Below are 17,948 nucleotides of genomic sequence, written 5' to 3' on the forward strand. Positions count from 1 at the left end.
CAGAGAAACAAAATCTTAGGAGAGGAGAATGATGATCCCAAAGAGAAACCCTAATCATAGGTGTGCCTTTACTTTTAGTGTAGTCCAGGGGCCAGCAAACTTTCTCTATAAAGAGTCATATAGTAAATATTTCCACCTTTACAGGCCAGTCTCTGTTAGAACCACTCAACTCCGCCATTGTAGTGTGAAAGCAGTTGTAGACAGTTCCGAAAGGAATGACTGTGGCTATGTGCCAATAAAACTTTATTTGCAAAAACAATCAGTAGATGGGATTTGGTTCACAGTCAGTAATTTTCCAGGCCCTGGCTTGTCATCATCCCCATTTCATGGATTAGGAAAACAAAGCATGGGGAGAGAAAATAAGCTTGTGAAAAGCCACATGGCTGGAAAGTGGCAGAACTGGGACTCAAGCCCAGGCAGCCAAGCTTGCCAACCTTTGCTTTTAGCCACAGCCCCAAGCTGCCCCTGTGTCAACTCATACTTGTCTGGGATGCTCATCTCCTGAAATCTGCCTGGCTCATTACCTCACCTCCATAAGAGTTAGTTCAAATATCACCTTCTCAGTAAGGTTGCCTTGGAAACCTTCCCAACACTCCTGATGCCCCTCACTTTCCTCTACCTTCTCTTTTTCTTTGGAGCTTATCACTTTATTACTTGCTATGTAATCGACTCATTGATTATGTTTATTTCTCATCAGTTTCCTCCACTGGCCTGGACACTCCTTGAGAGGAGAGCTCTTTGTTTTGTTCCCCAATGAATCCACAGTATCTAGAACGGTGCCTGGCTTATCAAAGGTGCTCGTTAATATTTGTTGAATGAGTGAAGTCCATTTTTCCATCATGTTACTCTAACATATTTTGGCACCTCTTGTACTAGCAATCAATAGCTAATATACTAAGGCAAAAAGTAAAAATGCACTGTTATACCAACCAAATGTTCAGAATTTTCTAAAGTTTCTGCTTTTGAAAACAAAGCAGAATATACAAATAATACAAAAAATTAAGCAAGATATAGAAGTATTAAATATTCCTAAAGATCTGTTGAGAAGGAGTGCTTGAAGAATCAAGAGAAGAAGAATTAGCAAAAGTTATTTGTTGAGTTCATAAAGGAATAACCTCTTTGAAGAGTCCAAACAGGAGTGTAACAGCTATGCAAATACCCTCAACTTTGCCCGGAAACTCATGAGGAAGGGATTTCCTTGTCATTGGAGATGTGTTTATTTTGGAGTTATAAAGAACTAGGCAGCCCTTTTCAGAAATGTGGGTTGTGAGCCTGGTATTTAAACTTATGCCATACTTCAGCAAGTATTAATTATTAGTAAATGACAGGTGGCCACAGTAGAAGACAAAAGAAATTCAGCCCCTGGCATGGTTTATTTAAATGGCATGCCGGTTTTCCCACCCTTAACTTACTGATCTGGTCTTTCCTTCTGCTTCTCACCTATGTGGAATCACAGTCCAGCTGTGCATGCGAGCATGCTAAGTCGCTTCAGTCGTGTCCAGCTCTATGCAACACTATGGCCTGTAGCCCACCAGGCTCCTCTGTCCATGGGATTCTTCAGGCAAGAATATGGAGTTGGTTGCCATGCCCTCCTCCATCTTACTCATAGTGGAACCGTTTATTCATGAATTCAACACACATTTCTTAAGAGTTATTGGTATCACTAAAACTGCTAAGTTTTTGAAAGGGAGGCCAATTTAGAGGAATGATGGTTAAAATTAATTATAAATTTGTGTGTGTGTAAACATGCTTAGTCACTCGGTCCAGTCTGACTCTTTGTGACCCCATGGACTGTACCCCTTCAGGCTCCTCTGTCCATGGAATTTTTCAGGCAAGGATAGTCAAGTGGGTTGCCATTCCCTTCTCTAGGGGACCTTCCTAACCCAGCAACGGAACTCCGGTCTCCTGCATGGCAGGCAGATTCTTTACCATCTGAGCCACCAGTGAAGTCCAATTATAACTTTAATTACCATGTATTTAGGGCTTGCTGGGAACTCATACGCACTCAGCAAACAATTCACTTGCATTGTCTCATACCATCACTACAAACCTGGGAGTAAGTCTTATTCTTTGCTCCATCTTATTTATGAGAAAACTGAGGCTTAGAGATGTTCTGAATCATGCCAAAGAGCTCATAACCATATGAATCCAAGTCTTTACTGCCATCCCAGTGGGTCCCAATCTTTATTGTGCAAAGATGAGAATCTCCTGAGGATTCTGGTTTATGGCGAAGGTATTTGGGCCCTGTTCCTTGTGACCCTAATTCCCTGAATCTGCCTTAGAGCCCAAAAACCTACATGTTGACAAGAATCATCTGCCCAGGTAATTCCACTGCCCCAGGTCTACTGGCCGTATTTTGAGGAGCCTTGTATCACTTCTTATTGGCTCACTGGGCTTTGGGAAGTTTACAGTTGGATGAGGTTAAAGAGATGCTGCAATTAGAGACGAGTCTCAAGGACATAAGAAAACAATGTGGTATAGACCAAAACCAAAATCATTTCAGTCAATTTTATTTCATGGGAAAATCAAGTCTGTTTGTAAAGATGCGATTTAGCTCAGAAGAATGACCTTTCTGAATAAATCACAGATATTAGATGGTTGGTTTTTCAGTTTGCCTTTTGCTTCTTTTTTCTCAATGTGGAGACATATACTTCTGGCGGGAAGGAAATCTCTTTAGTTAATGCTTTCGGTGATTTGTTCTCCAGTTAATGAAGATTTGAGGCTTTTTTGTTTGTCTCTTTTAAATTGGCTTGTGGCGTTTGTCCTTCTTAATGCTAATTCTACATAACTTCTAGGATTCTGTTTATTTATTTATATAACATACAGAAAACTACATGTATAATATACATAATCATGCATAAGGGAATATATAAGGGTGCATACCTTTGATGATAAACAAAACGGATACTTGAGTGTTAATATCTTCTGACACCATCATTTTAAGGAGATTGTGTGAGATTTGGACCTAAGAGCAGACCTAACTCATGCTAGGCCAGGTTTTTTCCATCTCTGTATCGTGAACATCTGGAGCCAGGTAGTTCATTGTGGGCACAGGGGGCTATCCTGTGTATGGTAGGATGTTGAGGCAATCCCTGATGTCTACTCACTAGTTGCCAGTAGGAAACCCACCTGAGAGTCATGATAGTCAAAAATGTTTCCAGAAATTGCCAAATGTCCCCTGAGGGGGCAAAATCACCCCCAAGAACCACTGTGCTATATCCTTTTGTTACCCTTTATTAGTGCTGCCCCATGGTATCCCAGAATGAAAGGATATTTTTATAATATCAAGGTCTTTTGTCTATCCAGAAACATTGGGTCACTTTCAATCTCACATTTATGAAATGAAAGCAAATTAGAAATCATCCACTTTCAATCTAAAAGAAAAAAAATCCTGTGACAACCTCTCAAAAACTGGATCCGGAGAACCTTAAAATGAGTCATCCACTTATGAGATAAACAGTCACCAAAGAAAAATGCTGGCCTGGAGTGTGTGTTTCAGAATTGAGGAACAGCCAGAAACATTCTAGGCTGTGCTGGTGGGCTTTGGCGTGCTTCGGGGTGCTTGTTTATTGCTCCGGGGCCCATGTAGTGAGTGTCGCAGGGCAACACTGACCTTTGTGTTTGTGTCTTCCTGCTCATAAGAGATCTGATGTGTGAGTGTGAGTGTCATAGTTTCATTATTCCTCAGGGCTCATATTCTTACACTTATTTTCTGCCCCCATATACTGGCATTTGGGGGCTCATCTACAGGCTTTGTTTCAAAAGACTGTTTCTTAGCAATTTATTCAAATCCAGAAGATATTCTCCCTCATAGACACAGTATTACATGAGTTGGTGAGTTTCCAATTTCCTATTGGACTCATGATGTACCTTATCCATGTAGTTCTTAGACTGACAGATATTTATTATTTGTGAATTATTTCTTCTTCAGTGATAATTAATTGCCAGGCACTATCTTGGGTACTGGGAACACCAAGGTCAGTAAACCAGACAAGGCTCTTGCTCTCATGAATCTAGCTGATATATATAGCTCATGATGCAGGGTGCTAGGGACTGGGTCTTGGCCACGTGAGAGTAGATGCCAAATAAATATGTATAGGGTCCTAAGTGACCCCAATCTCTTTATATCAGGGGTTGGCAAACTACAATCAGTGGGCCAAATTGTTTTTGTATGACCTCCATGCCTAGAAAGGTTTTTCCATTTTTAAATGGTTGAAAAAAGTCAGAAGAATAATATTTTGTGACTTGAAAATTATATGACATCAGAATTTTAGTGTCTATGACTAAAAGACACTTACTCCTTGGAAGGAAAGTTATGACCAACCTAGACAGCATATTAAAAAGCAGAGACATTACTTTGCCAACAAAGGTCCATTTAGTCAAGGCTATGGCTTTTCCAGTAGTCACGTATGGATGTGAGAGTTGGACTGTAAAGAAAGCTGAGCACTGAAGAATTGATGCTTTTGAACCGTGGTGTTGGAGAAGACTCTTGAGAGTCCCTTGGACTGCAAGGAGATCCAACCAGTCCATCCTAAAGGAGATCAGTTCTGGGAGTTCATTGGAAGGACTGATGTTGAAGCTGAAACTCAGCCACCTGATATTTGGTGGCTCAATTTTGGCCACCTGATGCGAAGAACTGACTCATTTGAAAAGACCCTGATGCTGGGAGAGATTGAGGGCAGGAGGAGAAGGGGACGACAGAGGATGAGATGGTTGGATGGCGTCACCAACTCAATGGACATGAGTTTGGGTAAAATCCAGGAGTTGCTGATGGAAAGGGAGGCCTGGCATGCTAGAGTCGGACATGACTGAGTGACTGAACTGATGACTAAAATTTTATTGGAACTTTTGTTTACATGTGGTTTACGGCCGCCTTTGTGCTGCATTGGCAGATCTGAGTAGTTGTGACAAAGACTATACGAACCACAAGCCTGAAATATTTACTATGTGTAACTTTCTAAAATTCTAGTTAGTGGGGAAAGTGCTTTCAGGATTCCAGTCTTGGAAACCTTCCAGCTTAAATCATTGGCGGGATACCTCTAGTGTGAAGCAGCACTTGAGCACCAGGAGATAAAAATCTGACAGGTCGAGATCTACCTTCTACAGTGTTTGGGAGCTTATCCTCATCTGAACTCAGTCCCCTTGACCTCACCAACATTCTCTTCTAATGCTCCCTCCTATTCCTTCTCTGTTAGTTTCCTATTTATTGCTGATGTGACAGATTATCATAAATTGAAAGCATCAGAAATTTAATGTCATACAGTTTTGGATGTCAGTCTCACTCCACTGCAGAGAAGGCAATGGCACCCCACTCCAGTACTCTTGTCTGGAAAATCCCATGGATGGAGGAGCCTGGTAGGCTGCAGTCCATGGGGTCACTAAGAGTTGGACACGACTGAGTGGCTTCGCTTTCACTTTTCACTTTCATGCATTGGAGAAGGAAATGGCAACCCACTCCAGTGTTCTTGCCTGGAGAATCCCAGGGATGGGGGAGCCTGGTGGGCTGCCATCTATGGGGTCCCACAGGGTTGGACACGACTGAAGCGACTTAGCAGCAGCAGCTCACTCCACTGAGATCAAAGGCTGCATTCCTTTTGGGGGCCCTGGGGGAGAATCTGTACCTTGCCTTTTCCAGCTTTTAGTAGCTGCCTGCATTTCTTGGCTTATGGCTCTTTCCTTCATCTTTAAAGCTGTGAGCCTAGTATCTTCAAATCAATCTCTCTCACACACACACACACAGCCACCTCTGCCTCCCTCTGGTAAGGACTCTTTGATGACGTTGCATTTGTCTGGATAATCCATAATAACCTCACTATCTCAGGATGCCTTAACTTAATCACATCTACACAGCCCCTTTTGCCAGGTAAGGTAACACAGTCACAAGAATTAAGAGGTGGCCATCTTTGGGGGCAGGGGCTATTATTTTGGCTGCCACACTTTCTGTCTAGTAACTCCGCACTATACTTCTCTCTGCCTCCACAGAACTTGACTGCAGGCTGAAGAGCATCTCTCAAGCTTTGTATCCACCAGCCAGGATGTTTAGTGGCTAAGAGTATAGGTTTTCATCTCTGAGTGTCAGGTTCAAGTCATTTGTTGTTGTGGTTGTTGAATGAATGAAGAATGAATGAGCTTATGGCATCACTGCATTTGTTCAATAAAAGAAAGCAGAACACGCTTACTGCTGGGTGCCTTAAAGCTCATGTTAGTTCAGAAAATCACATCTTGTGGTAAATTTGCATCTTTCTTTGGTGGTAGTTAATGTCTTGAATTTTCTAGGAAGAGCAGACTTACTAGAACCCAACCCGAATCTGGTCAACATTTGAGCACAGTGGTTCTCAATCCTGATTGTGTGGGCCAATCAGAAAACCATATGCGCTCAACTGCAGAGCAGATACCTGCCGCAAAACTTCTGTGTGGTCATTAGTCTAGTCTCTGTCTTTGCTCATATTTGACAGTTTTCATAATATAAAGGCAAATATATTTTACACATGTAAACACTGTGACCCTGGGAACTCTAGGAAGAGGCAACCAGGAGATGTGGAAAGCTCATGGACTGCCCTCCCCCCCCCACACACTGGTCTGTGTGGTTCCATGGGCGCTGCATCCGGGGACTCTGTCCTAAGCTGTAGCAACCTGAATGAAGAAATGAGGAGGCAGGAAAAAAAAGCTGATTTTAGATTTCAGGGTAAATGCTTCATTGAGAATACTCTGATTAAAACTTTAGGATAACTTGCATAAACCTTGGATGAATGTTTTGAGAAAAAGCTCTTTAATTTTAAAAGATGATGTAGATTGAGACAAGGAAGGTGGATGCATTCGTCCAAGTATCCTAAGTCCCCTACATACGAAAGAGCTCTGTTCCAAGATTGAGATCATAAGTCCAGTTTATTCGTTAAGTCCAACAAAGTTAGCCTAGGTGCCCAACTAACACAATCGGCTATATAGTACTGTACTATAATTAGTTTATAAGACTTTTCACACAAATAATACATAAAAAGCAAACACAAAAAATAGCAAGCTTTTATGTTTGCCTCTGGACTTGAAGATATTGTACTACTGTGCTCTATACAGTTGTTATTTAGTCGCTCAGTCGAGTCTGACTCTGCGACACCATGGACCATAGCCCACTAGGCTCCTCTGTCCATGGGATTCTCCAGGCAAGAATATTGAAGTGGGTTGCCATTTCCTTGCCCAGGGGATCTTCCCGACCCCGGGATCACTAATTTATCACACCTTAAAAAGCAATCCAACTATAACTCTAAGACATGTTTGCAGCTTTCCCAGCCATTGTATTGTGACATTTCCTTGACTTTATGTGTTCTTGGCTCTGAAATTAGACGTTTATTCTCAAAATGTCTCTACTGCATTAAGGATAAAAATAAAAATGAAGAATACTGTTCTAAGTCATTTAAACAGTCACACACCTCCTGACTTTATCCCAAGATACTATGAAAGTAGTTCATAGTATCACAGGGTTTAGCCTGTGAGTTGTGTTCATTTTATAATTTCCCCAGAATGAACCTCATGTTTCCAACTTAAAAAAAAAAATGTTGAAATTACATGCACTTAATTTGAAACGAAGTCATTAAAAATTCACAATGGTGGAAATATAAACTGGGAACACTGAGAAAATTGGGACCTAGGGGAAGATGGAGATTATTTAATGTATTATGACTGCTGATTGGCAGGTAGCAGCAAAAGACAATGAGATGGTGGAGAGGATGAAGGGTGATGAACTGAAGTAGCCCATACAGACTTTTCCAGGTGTGAGTGAACTCTTTAGGCTTCAATTATTCAAGTTTCTGGTACATTATGTTTGTGATTATGAAACAACTTGGTCCATTACCCATAATCAAAAATGTAACTGAATGATATTTTTAAGATGCCACACATTTGCTAATATACAGCTTTTGAGATGTCTTTGAAGTCCCTCTTCATTTATTATTTGATAACTTTCTCTCCTAGGAACATTGTTTTTTCAGCCATGTCCTAAGGATGGGGTTAAGAACCAATTGACTCTGGGGACAGTTTCGTCTCCTTTGAGAAATGACTTTTCCAAAGCCTGATCAATACAGCTGCCGTGCTTTCAAGAAAGCGCCCCATTCTTTTCTCTTTCTGGGTTTGTCTGTAGCCTTCTCTGGAACCATCAGCTGCTGCAAGAACTAAAGTCGCAGGAGACAGCAACTCCATACATTCAAGTCTTTACAAATAGATGAAGCCTTTTCTCCCTTTTGGCTAATAACTCCAAATTTTCCAAAGAAGTTACAAATTCTACAAAGTTAAGAGTCATGGGCTATGATGTATAATGGACTCAGAGGAATTTAAAACACCACATTTCATTTTTTATTATGCTAAGGGTGGTCATTTGTGAGCAGTTTCCAAAACTATGTATTACTTGATTGTGAAGGAACTATTGTAGTTGAGAGAAGACGAAGGCTCAAGAAAGATGTAAACTGGCCAGATTCTATTTTGCCAGATTTGGGAATGTGTTTTATTTATTTGTTTTTAGAGATAAAATATCACTTTCAAAATTTGAACATCTTTCTTTTCCACATGCCCCCCCCACACACCAGACCTAATTCCCTTCTGCTCATTCTCATCTTAGTGATTTAGTGTATCATCGTCCCAGTTGTTCAAACCAGAAATGTTTAAGTCATCCTAGATTACCCCTTCCCAGCCCCCAACTAGATACAGTTTTCCCCCAAGCATTTTTGTGGTTCTAAGTATCTCCCCATCTATTCCAATTTCAATCAGCATCCTACCTAGTCCAGTGTCTCTTCTGATCTCTGGATCTTTGGCTTGCTTTCTCCCTCAATCCTTTACAACAGTGTTTCCAGTCATCTTTCCCTTATGCAAGTCTGATCATGTTCCTCTCTTAACCAAGGTTCCTTAATGACTAGCCATCACTGGCTGAGTAAAATCCTACAGAGATAGCCCTCCAGGATCTGGCCCTGATTTCTACGTGGCTTTACCTACTGCTGTTTCCTTTCTTCTAGCCTTGTAATTTCCCCCAAACAAGCCTGTTCTCTCAAATTCATTTGCCTTGGCACCCACTGAATTGTTTTTCCAATGTTGCATTTCTACTGAGCAAACCCGTACTCCTCTTATTCAACTTCAAGCCTCCAGTGAAACACGGACTTCTTATAAAGCCTTCCTTTATCCCCAGATTTATATCACAGCCTTTTTATTCTAGGCATCCCATTGCATTTGGCTCTTACTTCTAATATCACAATCTCTGTATTTCATGGATTAAGTGTGTTCTTTGTACCAAAATTCAACTCCTTAAGGACAAGGACTGTTGTCATTTTGATAATCTAAAGCCTAGTACTATTTTTAGCATGTAATAGGTGTTCATTACATTTTGTTCAAATTAATTATGCAGCAGGACATTTGTTGTTTACTCGCTCAGTCGTGTCTGACTCTTTGCGACCCCATGAACCTCATGAACTATAGCCTGCTAGGTTACTCTGTCCGTGAAATTTTCCAGTCAAGAATCCTAGAGTGGATTGCCAGTTCCTTCTTCAGGAGATCTTCCCAACCCAGGGATTGAACCTATGTTTCCTGCTTTATATGCAGATTCTTTACTACTGAGCCACCAGGGAAGCCCTGGAGGACATAGTAAATAAAAAAAATAAAATGTATCTTGTAGGAAATGGTTTATTTTACTTAAGCCATAAACTATTATACATAGGTTGGCAAATTGTAGCCCACTGTCCAAAGTGGGCTACACCTTCTTTTGTAAATGGAGTTTGATTGGCACACAGCTGTACTCATTCACTTATAAACTATGGCTGCTTTCATGCCACAAAGGCAGATCTGAGTAGTTTTGACAGAGACCACATGGCCCACAAAGCCTGAAATATTTACTTTCTGTCGTTTTACAGAAAAAGATAGCCAACCCCTGCTACAGATAACAGAGCCATTGGAGGGCATATTTTTTAAATGCTTTTAAAGAATAGGTATGTAATTCCATTTTGACACTTCAAGCAGCAGTAGGCTCCATTTGATACCTAAACTTCATATTTAAAAATCACCAGGGACTTCCCTGGCATCCCAGTGGTAAGGACTCCACAGTTCCAATGCAGGGGACCTGAGTTCAATCCCTGGTCAGGGAACTAAGATCCCACATGCCTTGTGGTAAAGCAAAAAAAAAAAAAAAAAGAAATCAAGAAATCACCAGCTCATCTGGAACTTCCCATCTGGGATGCACTCGTGTGTGCATGTTTAGTGAAACATAGCCTTCCCTGTGAGGTCTTTCCCAGCGCCCTGCCCCCCTCCCCCAATCTAACACTGTAAATCTCTGTCCTCTGCTAACACTGCTGGCCCCTTCCCTGCTTTTTCGCCCATCCTTAGCTGTTATTATTCAATACACTATATTCTTTACTTACCGTGGTTTATTTTCTACTCCTGCCAAAGTGGTGCAGTGGTAAAGAATCCACTAGCCAAGGAAGAGACACGGGTTTGATCCCTGGGTAGAGAAGATCTCCTGGAGGAGGAAATGGCAACCCACTCCAGTATTCTTGCCTGGAAAATCTCATGGACAGAGGAGCCTGGCGGGCTGTAGTCCATGGGGTCACAAAGAGTCGGACACAACTGAGCAACTGAGCATGCACACCAGAGTATGATATCTCCATTTGCTAAAACAATGAATAAATAAATTAGTGAAATCCCAGATAAAGAGGGGGAAAAAATCCAAGCATTAACATACTTCATTTACTCTTTGGAATGAATCATCTAGGCAGGAATTTGCTACCAGTATGGAAGAAAGGTGTCTTAATAGTCTCTGGGGCCAGTCTTTCTGTCTCTCTTCTTTCAGGTGAATAATTAATAAGGATGATGAAGTCTTTGGGGATTCCTTAATGTTTCCCACATCCACAGCAAATCCCTGGCAGTGTCTGTGGGGCCCAACACTGTTCCTTCTCCCAGAACTTTTCTTGATTGTTGAGGAAACAGTAGCTACCTCATCAAAGCTGTTGTGCCTTGGCTGATATCTGTGATTCCTAGGAATTCCTTCTCTGTGAGGGGACATTAGGTTTCAGAGGACTGCGAAGTATTGTTTCTTATGTCATCACTTTCTCACTGTCTGCATCAAGAGTAGAGATATTCACTCTCAGTGGAATCAGTGGTGTATATGTGTGCACACAAACAAACCCAGGATTCTGGGAATCTCTGCTTTGATTCTTTGATGTGGAGTATTTTCACATCAGATGTCTATACGAATATGTACTTTTTATTGATCATATCTCTATACTTACTATGATGAAAATAACTCATTAGACTGCTATAAAATAGAAACTCAGTGGTTACAATTTAGCATAGAATTTAAAAGCCTAAGTCTTTTTAGCTCAAGTCCTGGTTGATTTCAAGTCTTTTAAGTTTTACAATTTTGGGGAAATTACTTAACCTTCTTAAGCCTCAGTTAATCTGTATTTGCGTACTGTGTTTGCTCAGTCGCTTCAGTCATGCCCGACTCTTTGTGACCCCATGGACCGCCAGGCTCCTCTGTCCATGGGGATTCTCCAGGCCAGAATACTGGAGTGGGCTGCCGTGCCCTCTTCCAGGAGATCTTCCTGACCCACTGATCTAACCCACATGTCCGGCATCTTCTGCATTGCAGGTAGATTGTTTACCCAGTGAGCCACCTGGGAAGCCGTATTATATGTATACATACTATATATTACTATAATATCAACATAATGTATCCTAAGTAAACATTGTGATAATGTATCATAAGTATATATTATATATAATAATATATTGTGGCATATATTATAAATATACTAGATTGTATTATTATACAGTTGTTATTAAATACTATATAGGATAAGGTCAGAAATGCTAACTGCCTCTTAAGGTTGTTTGAAGGAGTAACTAAAAATCCCTTGACACCATCACTGGTACATGGGAGGCTATCAACATACATTCCTATGTCTAGTGTGCATGATGGCAATTCAGTTCAGTAACTCAGTTGTGTCTGACTCTTTGTGACCCCATGCACACCAGACTTTCCTGTCCATCACCAACTGGAGCTTGTTCAAACTCACGTCCATTGTGTCAGTGATGCTATACAACCATCTCATCCTCTGTCGTCCCCTTCTCCTCCTGCCTTCAATCTTTCCCAGCATCAGGGTCTTTTCCAATGAGTCAGTTCTTCACATCAAGTAGCCAAAGTATTGGAGTTTCCGCTTCAGCATCAGTCCTTCCTTTTCATAACTGGAACTAGCTCAAACTCATGTACATCAAGGCGGTGATGCCATCCAACCATCTCATTCTCTGTTGTCCCCTTCTTCTCAAGCTTTCCATCTTTCCCAGCATCGGGGTCTTTTCGGATGATTCAGTTCTCCTATTTTGGCAGTAATTTTTTTTTTTTTTTTTAATAGTGATTAGAGTCATCCTGATGGCTTATACAGTAAAGAGTCTGCTTACAAAGCGGGAGACCCAGATTCGATCCTGGGGAAGCTTCTCCTGGAGAAGGGAATGGCTACCCACTGCAGTATTCTTGCCTGGAGAATTCCATGGACAGAGGAGCCTGGAGGGCTATAGTCCATGGGGTCGCAAATAGTCTGGGCACGACTGAGGAGGTTCAGCACTCTATTTCATTTGACTTTATAGTGAACCTTCTCTGTGTCATATCCAGTACCCATATATCATTATCTTACTGCTACTGCTAAGTCACTTCAGTCGTGTCCGACTCTGTGCGACCCCATGACGGCAGCTCATCAGGCTCCCCCGTCCCTGGGATTTTCCAGGTAAGAGTACTGGAGCGGGTTGCCATTTCCTTCTCCAGTCCATGTAAGTGAAAAGTGAAAGTGAAGTCGCTCAGTCATGTCCGACTCTTAGCGAGCCCATGGACTGCAGCCTACCAGGCTCCTCTGTCCATGGGATTTTCCAGGTAAGAGTACTGGAGTGGGGTGCCATTGCCTTCTCCGATCATTATCTTAAGCCGTCAACAAAATCCTTATTGAGAAGAAATCAGACTCAGAGTGTCGAGGAGAAAACATGGAGTCAGGGGCCTGGGAACAAGGGACCGGAAGCTGGGGCGGGGAAAGGCGTGAATCTCGGAGGCGGAGACTCAGCGTTCGTTTGCATAACCAGCATGCACCGCATGCAATATAGATTGAATTTACTATTTTAATTCATCGTAGATTTCTTTTAAACGTAATATTTCGATTAATGCACCTTCACGGACTTAAGTGAAAAGATCTGCCACAAACTCTTGACCCAGACTTATCCTTGAAACTGCTCACCCTAACTGTTTTAGGAGTGCTCGTTCCCAAGGTGGGTCTTTTGGGTGGCGCTTAGCATGCGGCCGGGTTCGGTTAGGAATTCAGGTTGCGCAGCTCCTAATTTTTGGAGGTTTTGTCGGATGGACAAAACCAATATGGTTGTATCCAAAAACAGACCTTGCGAAAAGAAAATATTAAGGCAGGGTTTATTTTCTGGGCTTGTTGTGTCTAACACTTTTTTGCGTGTTTGTTTAATGTGTTGTGTTTTAGTCTGCTCAGATGATTTTTCACCTGCGATCAATTATTTTATAATCTCGTGGACTACACTTTTCGGGTTTCCCTGTCACCCATTTTCGGAGCTTGTTCATACTTACGCACTTTGAATCCATGGTAGTATTTAACCCTTTAATTTTCTATTGTTTTCTTTTTTTCTCCAACCTTTAGTCTTTCCTAGCATCAGGGTTTTTTCCAATGTCAAATTTTTTGCATCAGGTGGCCGAAGTATTGGAATTTCAGTGTCAGCATCAGTTCTTTCAATGAACATTCAGGATTGGTTTCCTTTAGGATGGACTGGTTGGATTGGGTCTTTTTGCAGTCCAAGGGACTGTCAAGAGTCTTCTTCAACACTATAATACAAAATCATCAATTTTTCAGCGCTCAGCTTTCTTTACAGTACAACTCACACATCCATACATGGCTACTGGAAAAACCCTAGCTCTGACTAGACAGACCTTTGTCAGTGAAGTAATGTCTCTGCTTTTGAATATTCTGTCTAGATTGGTCATGGCTTTTTTTCCCAAAAGTAAGTATCTTTTAATTTCATGGCTGCAGTCACCATCTGCAGTGATTTGGAAGCCCCCCCCCCCAAATAAAGTCTGTCACTGTTTCCATCGTTTTCCCATCTATTTGCCATGAAATAATAGGACCAGATGCTATGATCTTAGTTTTTTGAATGTTGAGTTTTAAGCCAACATTTTCACTCTCCTTTTTCACTTTCCTGAGGCTCTTTAGTTCTTCACTTTCTTCCATAAGGGTGGTGTCATCTGCATCTCTGAGGTTATTGGTATTTCTCCCGGCAATCTTGATTCCACCTTGTGCTTCATCCAGCCTGGCATTTCGCATGATGTACTCTGCATATAAGTTAAATAAGCAAGGTGACAGCCTTGATGTACTCCTTTCCCGATTTTGAACCAGTCCATTGTTCCATGTCCAGTTCTAACTGTTGCTTCTGACCTGTGTACAGATTTCTAAGGAGGCAGATCAGGTGGTTTGGTATTCCCATCTCTTGACTTTGCATTCCAGGATGTCTGGGTCTAGGTGAGTGATCACACCATCGTGATTATCTGGGTTGAGAAGATCTTTTTTGTATAGTTGTTCTGTGTATTCTTGTCACCTCTTCTTAATCTCTTCTCCTTCTGTTAGGTCCATACCTTTTCTGTCGTTTATTGTGTCCATCTTTGCATGAAATGTTCCCTTGGTATCTCTGATTTTTCTGAAGAGATCTCTAGTCTTTCCCATTCTGTCGTTTTCCTCTATTTCTTTGCATTGATCACTGAAGAAGGCTTTCTTATCTCTCCTTGCTATTCTTTGGAACTCTACATTCAAATGGGTATATCTTTTCTTTTCTCCTTTCCTTTTGCTTCTCTTTTCTCAGCTATTTATAAGCCCTTCTCAGACAACCATTTTGCATTTCTTTTTCTTGGGGATGGTCTTGATCCCTGTCTCCTGCACAATGTCATGAACTTCCGTCCATAGTTCATCAGGCACTTAGTATATCAGATCTAATCCCTTGAATCTATTTGTCACTTCTACTGTATAATCATAAGGGATTTGATTTAGGTCATACCTGAATGGTCTAGTGGTTTTCCCTACTTCAATTTCAGTCTGAATTTTGTAATAAGGAGTTCATGATCTGAGCCACAGTCAGCTCCCAGTCTTATTTTTGCTGACTATATACAGCCGTTCCATCTCTGGCTGCAAATAATATAATCCATCTGATGTTGGTATTGACAATATGGTGATGTCCATGTGTACAGTTCTCTTGTGTTGTTGGATGAGACTGTTTGATATTACCAGTGCATTCTCTTGGCAAAACTCTGTTAGCCTTTGCATGATGGCAATTAGCAGTAGTTTTTTCTGTTACTGAGAAATAAAAATGAAAAAGTTTCCATGTGTTCCCATAAAAGAGAGGAAGAAGTATCTTGAAGTATCTTTCCACATGGTTTTCTTTGTGTCATTTTATGAGATCGGGTGACCTAGAAGATTCTCCAGACTGGGATGTTTGCAATTGACTGAGAAAATCCACAGTTAACTAAGAGTGGGTTGGATTTTAGGGACTGAGAGCTGATTTTGGAACACAAAAATGAAGTTTGCTTGACATTGTGACCAATTGAGGGAGAGGCTGAGGTCTGTGAGTCACAGATCACTGTGTGACCCTTGATGTTTTCCCCCTTGGTCTGCAGGGTGATTTCACCTGGAACAGTATGTCAGGTCGCAGTGTGCGGCTGAGGTCAGTGCCCATCCAGAGCCTCTCAGAGTTGGAGCGAGCCCGCCTACAGGAAGTGGCTTTTTATCAGCTGCAGCAGGACTGTGACCTGAGCTGTCAGATCACCATTCCCAAAGGTAAGGCCCCATTTTGCCATTCCGTGGGGGATGTTGCCAGTCACAAATGCTCTGCCAGAGTTACAAGCTGCAGATTCATCTCAGCCCTACCACTGACTCAGGAAGGAAGCTACAGCTTCTGGGTCATTGGCTGGCATGGGCATCCAGCTTGACAGATGTGTTCAATAGGACAGTTTACATGTCAACTAATATGTTTATTAAAAGGAAGATTGACGGGGCATTAAAGGGGAAAGCCACGTGCATCTCAACAGTCTACATGGCTTCAGCAAAACCAGTTAAAAAGAACTTTCAAAAAAGTCCCTTAAAAGATGAGAAGAAAAACCATGTCTATCTCAATATGATTTCAAAATAACCAGTTGAATGGTTTAGCAACCAGTTAAACACAAGGTCTTTTGACCTTATGCAAACCCAGAATCAGTTATTATACCAATGTTAACTTATTTTTATCCACCTAGCATTCTCTGTTAGGGTTCATCTGCACTGAAGCCAGTGCAGGCCTAGTTGTCTGATGTTTTTACAAACACAGATCCTGATTCTACTAAAACTGGGAAACATATATTTGAAATCCTTTGATCTGTAAAGCCACATTTCTGAATGTTTTCTATTTTCTATAAAGGCACTTTTTAATGTGTTAGCATATACAGAAAGGTAATTTGAGGTGGAGTGAAAAGTTGTGATGCTACACAAATAGGGTAAACCTGACATGAAAAGAACATTGGAAGCTGTGCCTAAAACTTACATATAAAAGCTAGATTGCCTGCCAGATTTCAGTATCTGCAGAACTTCTCCTTTGTTTTCTTTTATTGAGGGGTTGAGGGAATGCTTCGTGAGTAGTTATTCATAAAATAATTCATATCATGCATATGCACATACACATAGATACGTAGTTCTCAACCAAGGATGGTTCTCCCACCCCCAGGTGGAATTTAGCAATGTCTGGTTCCACTTTGAGTTTTCACAGCCTAGAGGGGTTAGAAGCCAGGAATGCTGAACATCCTGTAATACACTGGACAGTTCCCCACAGCAAGCATTGTCAGGTCCCAAGGGCCCAAGTGTAGAGACTGGGCAACCTGAATGTACACATGAACACATGTGCTTACATTTCGCCAACAACAGAGCTGGTGGGGCTATTTTCTGGGCTTATTTGTGGCTAATGGTAACAGTTCTAGAGTAGGACTCTGAAGACTAGAATATGAGAACTTGTCTGATCACTTCCCCTCCACAGGTGATCTTGTGTAATTCACCTCTCTAGTAGGAGGTTCAGTTTCGTTGACTAAAGAGAGCAGCACAAAAACACTGACCACCCAGAATTTTTCATTGGATGATGACTCTCAGGGCCACTTTTATTCTTTTTCTTAAAAAATTGAAGTATAGTTGGTCTACAATGTTATATTAGTTTCAAGTATACAGCATAGTGATTCAGTATTTTTACAGACTATACTCCAGTCAAAGTTATTATAAGATAATGGTTATGGTTCCTTGTGCTGTACAATATATCCTAGATGCTTATCTGTTTTATACATAGTACGTCGTACCTCTTAATCCCATGTCTCAATCTTGCCCATCTCTCTTCCCATTCCAAACTTGTAATCACTGGTTTGTTTTCTACATCCATGAGTCTATTTCTGTTGTGCTATATACATTCGTTTATTTTTTGCATTCCATATATGAGTGATATCATTCAGTATTTGTCTTTCTTTGTCTGACTGATTTCACTAAGCATAATATTCTCTAAGTCCATCCACATTGCTTCAAATGGCAGGATTTCTTTCTTTTTATGCCTGAGTAATATTCTATTTTGTGTGTGTGTATATAAATATAAATATATACACACACATATATTTATATATATATATACACACCACATCTTTATCCACTCATATGTTGTGAATACTTCAGTTGCTTCCATACCTTGGCAACTGTAAATAATTCTGTCATGAAACATTGGGGTACATGTACCTTGGTTCAGTGGTAAGGAATCTGCCTGCCAATGTAGGAGACGCTTGTTTGATTCCTGGGTCAGGAAGATCCCTTGGAGGAGGAAGTGGCAACCCACTCCAGTATTCTTGCCTGGGAAATCCCATGGACTGAGGAGCTTGG

General features: G+C 41.2%; 1 protein-coding gene across 7 annotated transcripts in view; it reads left to right on the forward strand.

The window, feature by feature from the left end:
- ARHGAP6 (Rho GTPase activating protein 6) overlaps nucleotides 1–17,948 on the forward strand; it is a 541,907-nt gene that overhangs the window by 437,054 nt on the left and 86,905 nt on the right. For all 7 annotated transcript variants that reach the window (XM_070365358.1, XM_070365357.1, XM_070365359.1 and 4 more), the window contains exon 2: nucleotides 15,689–15,848. In XM_070365358.1, the coding sequence (XP_070221459.1) occupies nucleotides 15,689–15,848 (160 nt within the window). The remainder of the gene's footprint in view (nucleotides 1–15,688; nucleotides 15,849–17,948) is intronic.

This window comes from Bos mutus, chromosome X (genome assembly GCF_027580195.1).
Source record: "Bos mutus isolate GX-2022 chromosome X, NWIPB_WYAK_1.1, whole genome shotgun sequence".
In the NCBI taxonomy this organism is placed as follows: domain Eukaryota; kingdom Metazoa; phylum Chordata; class Mammalia; order Artiodactyla; family Bovidae; genus Bos; species Bos mutus.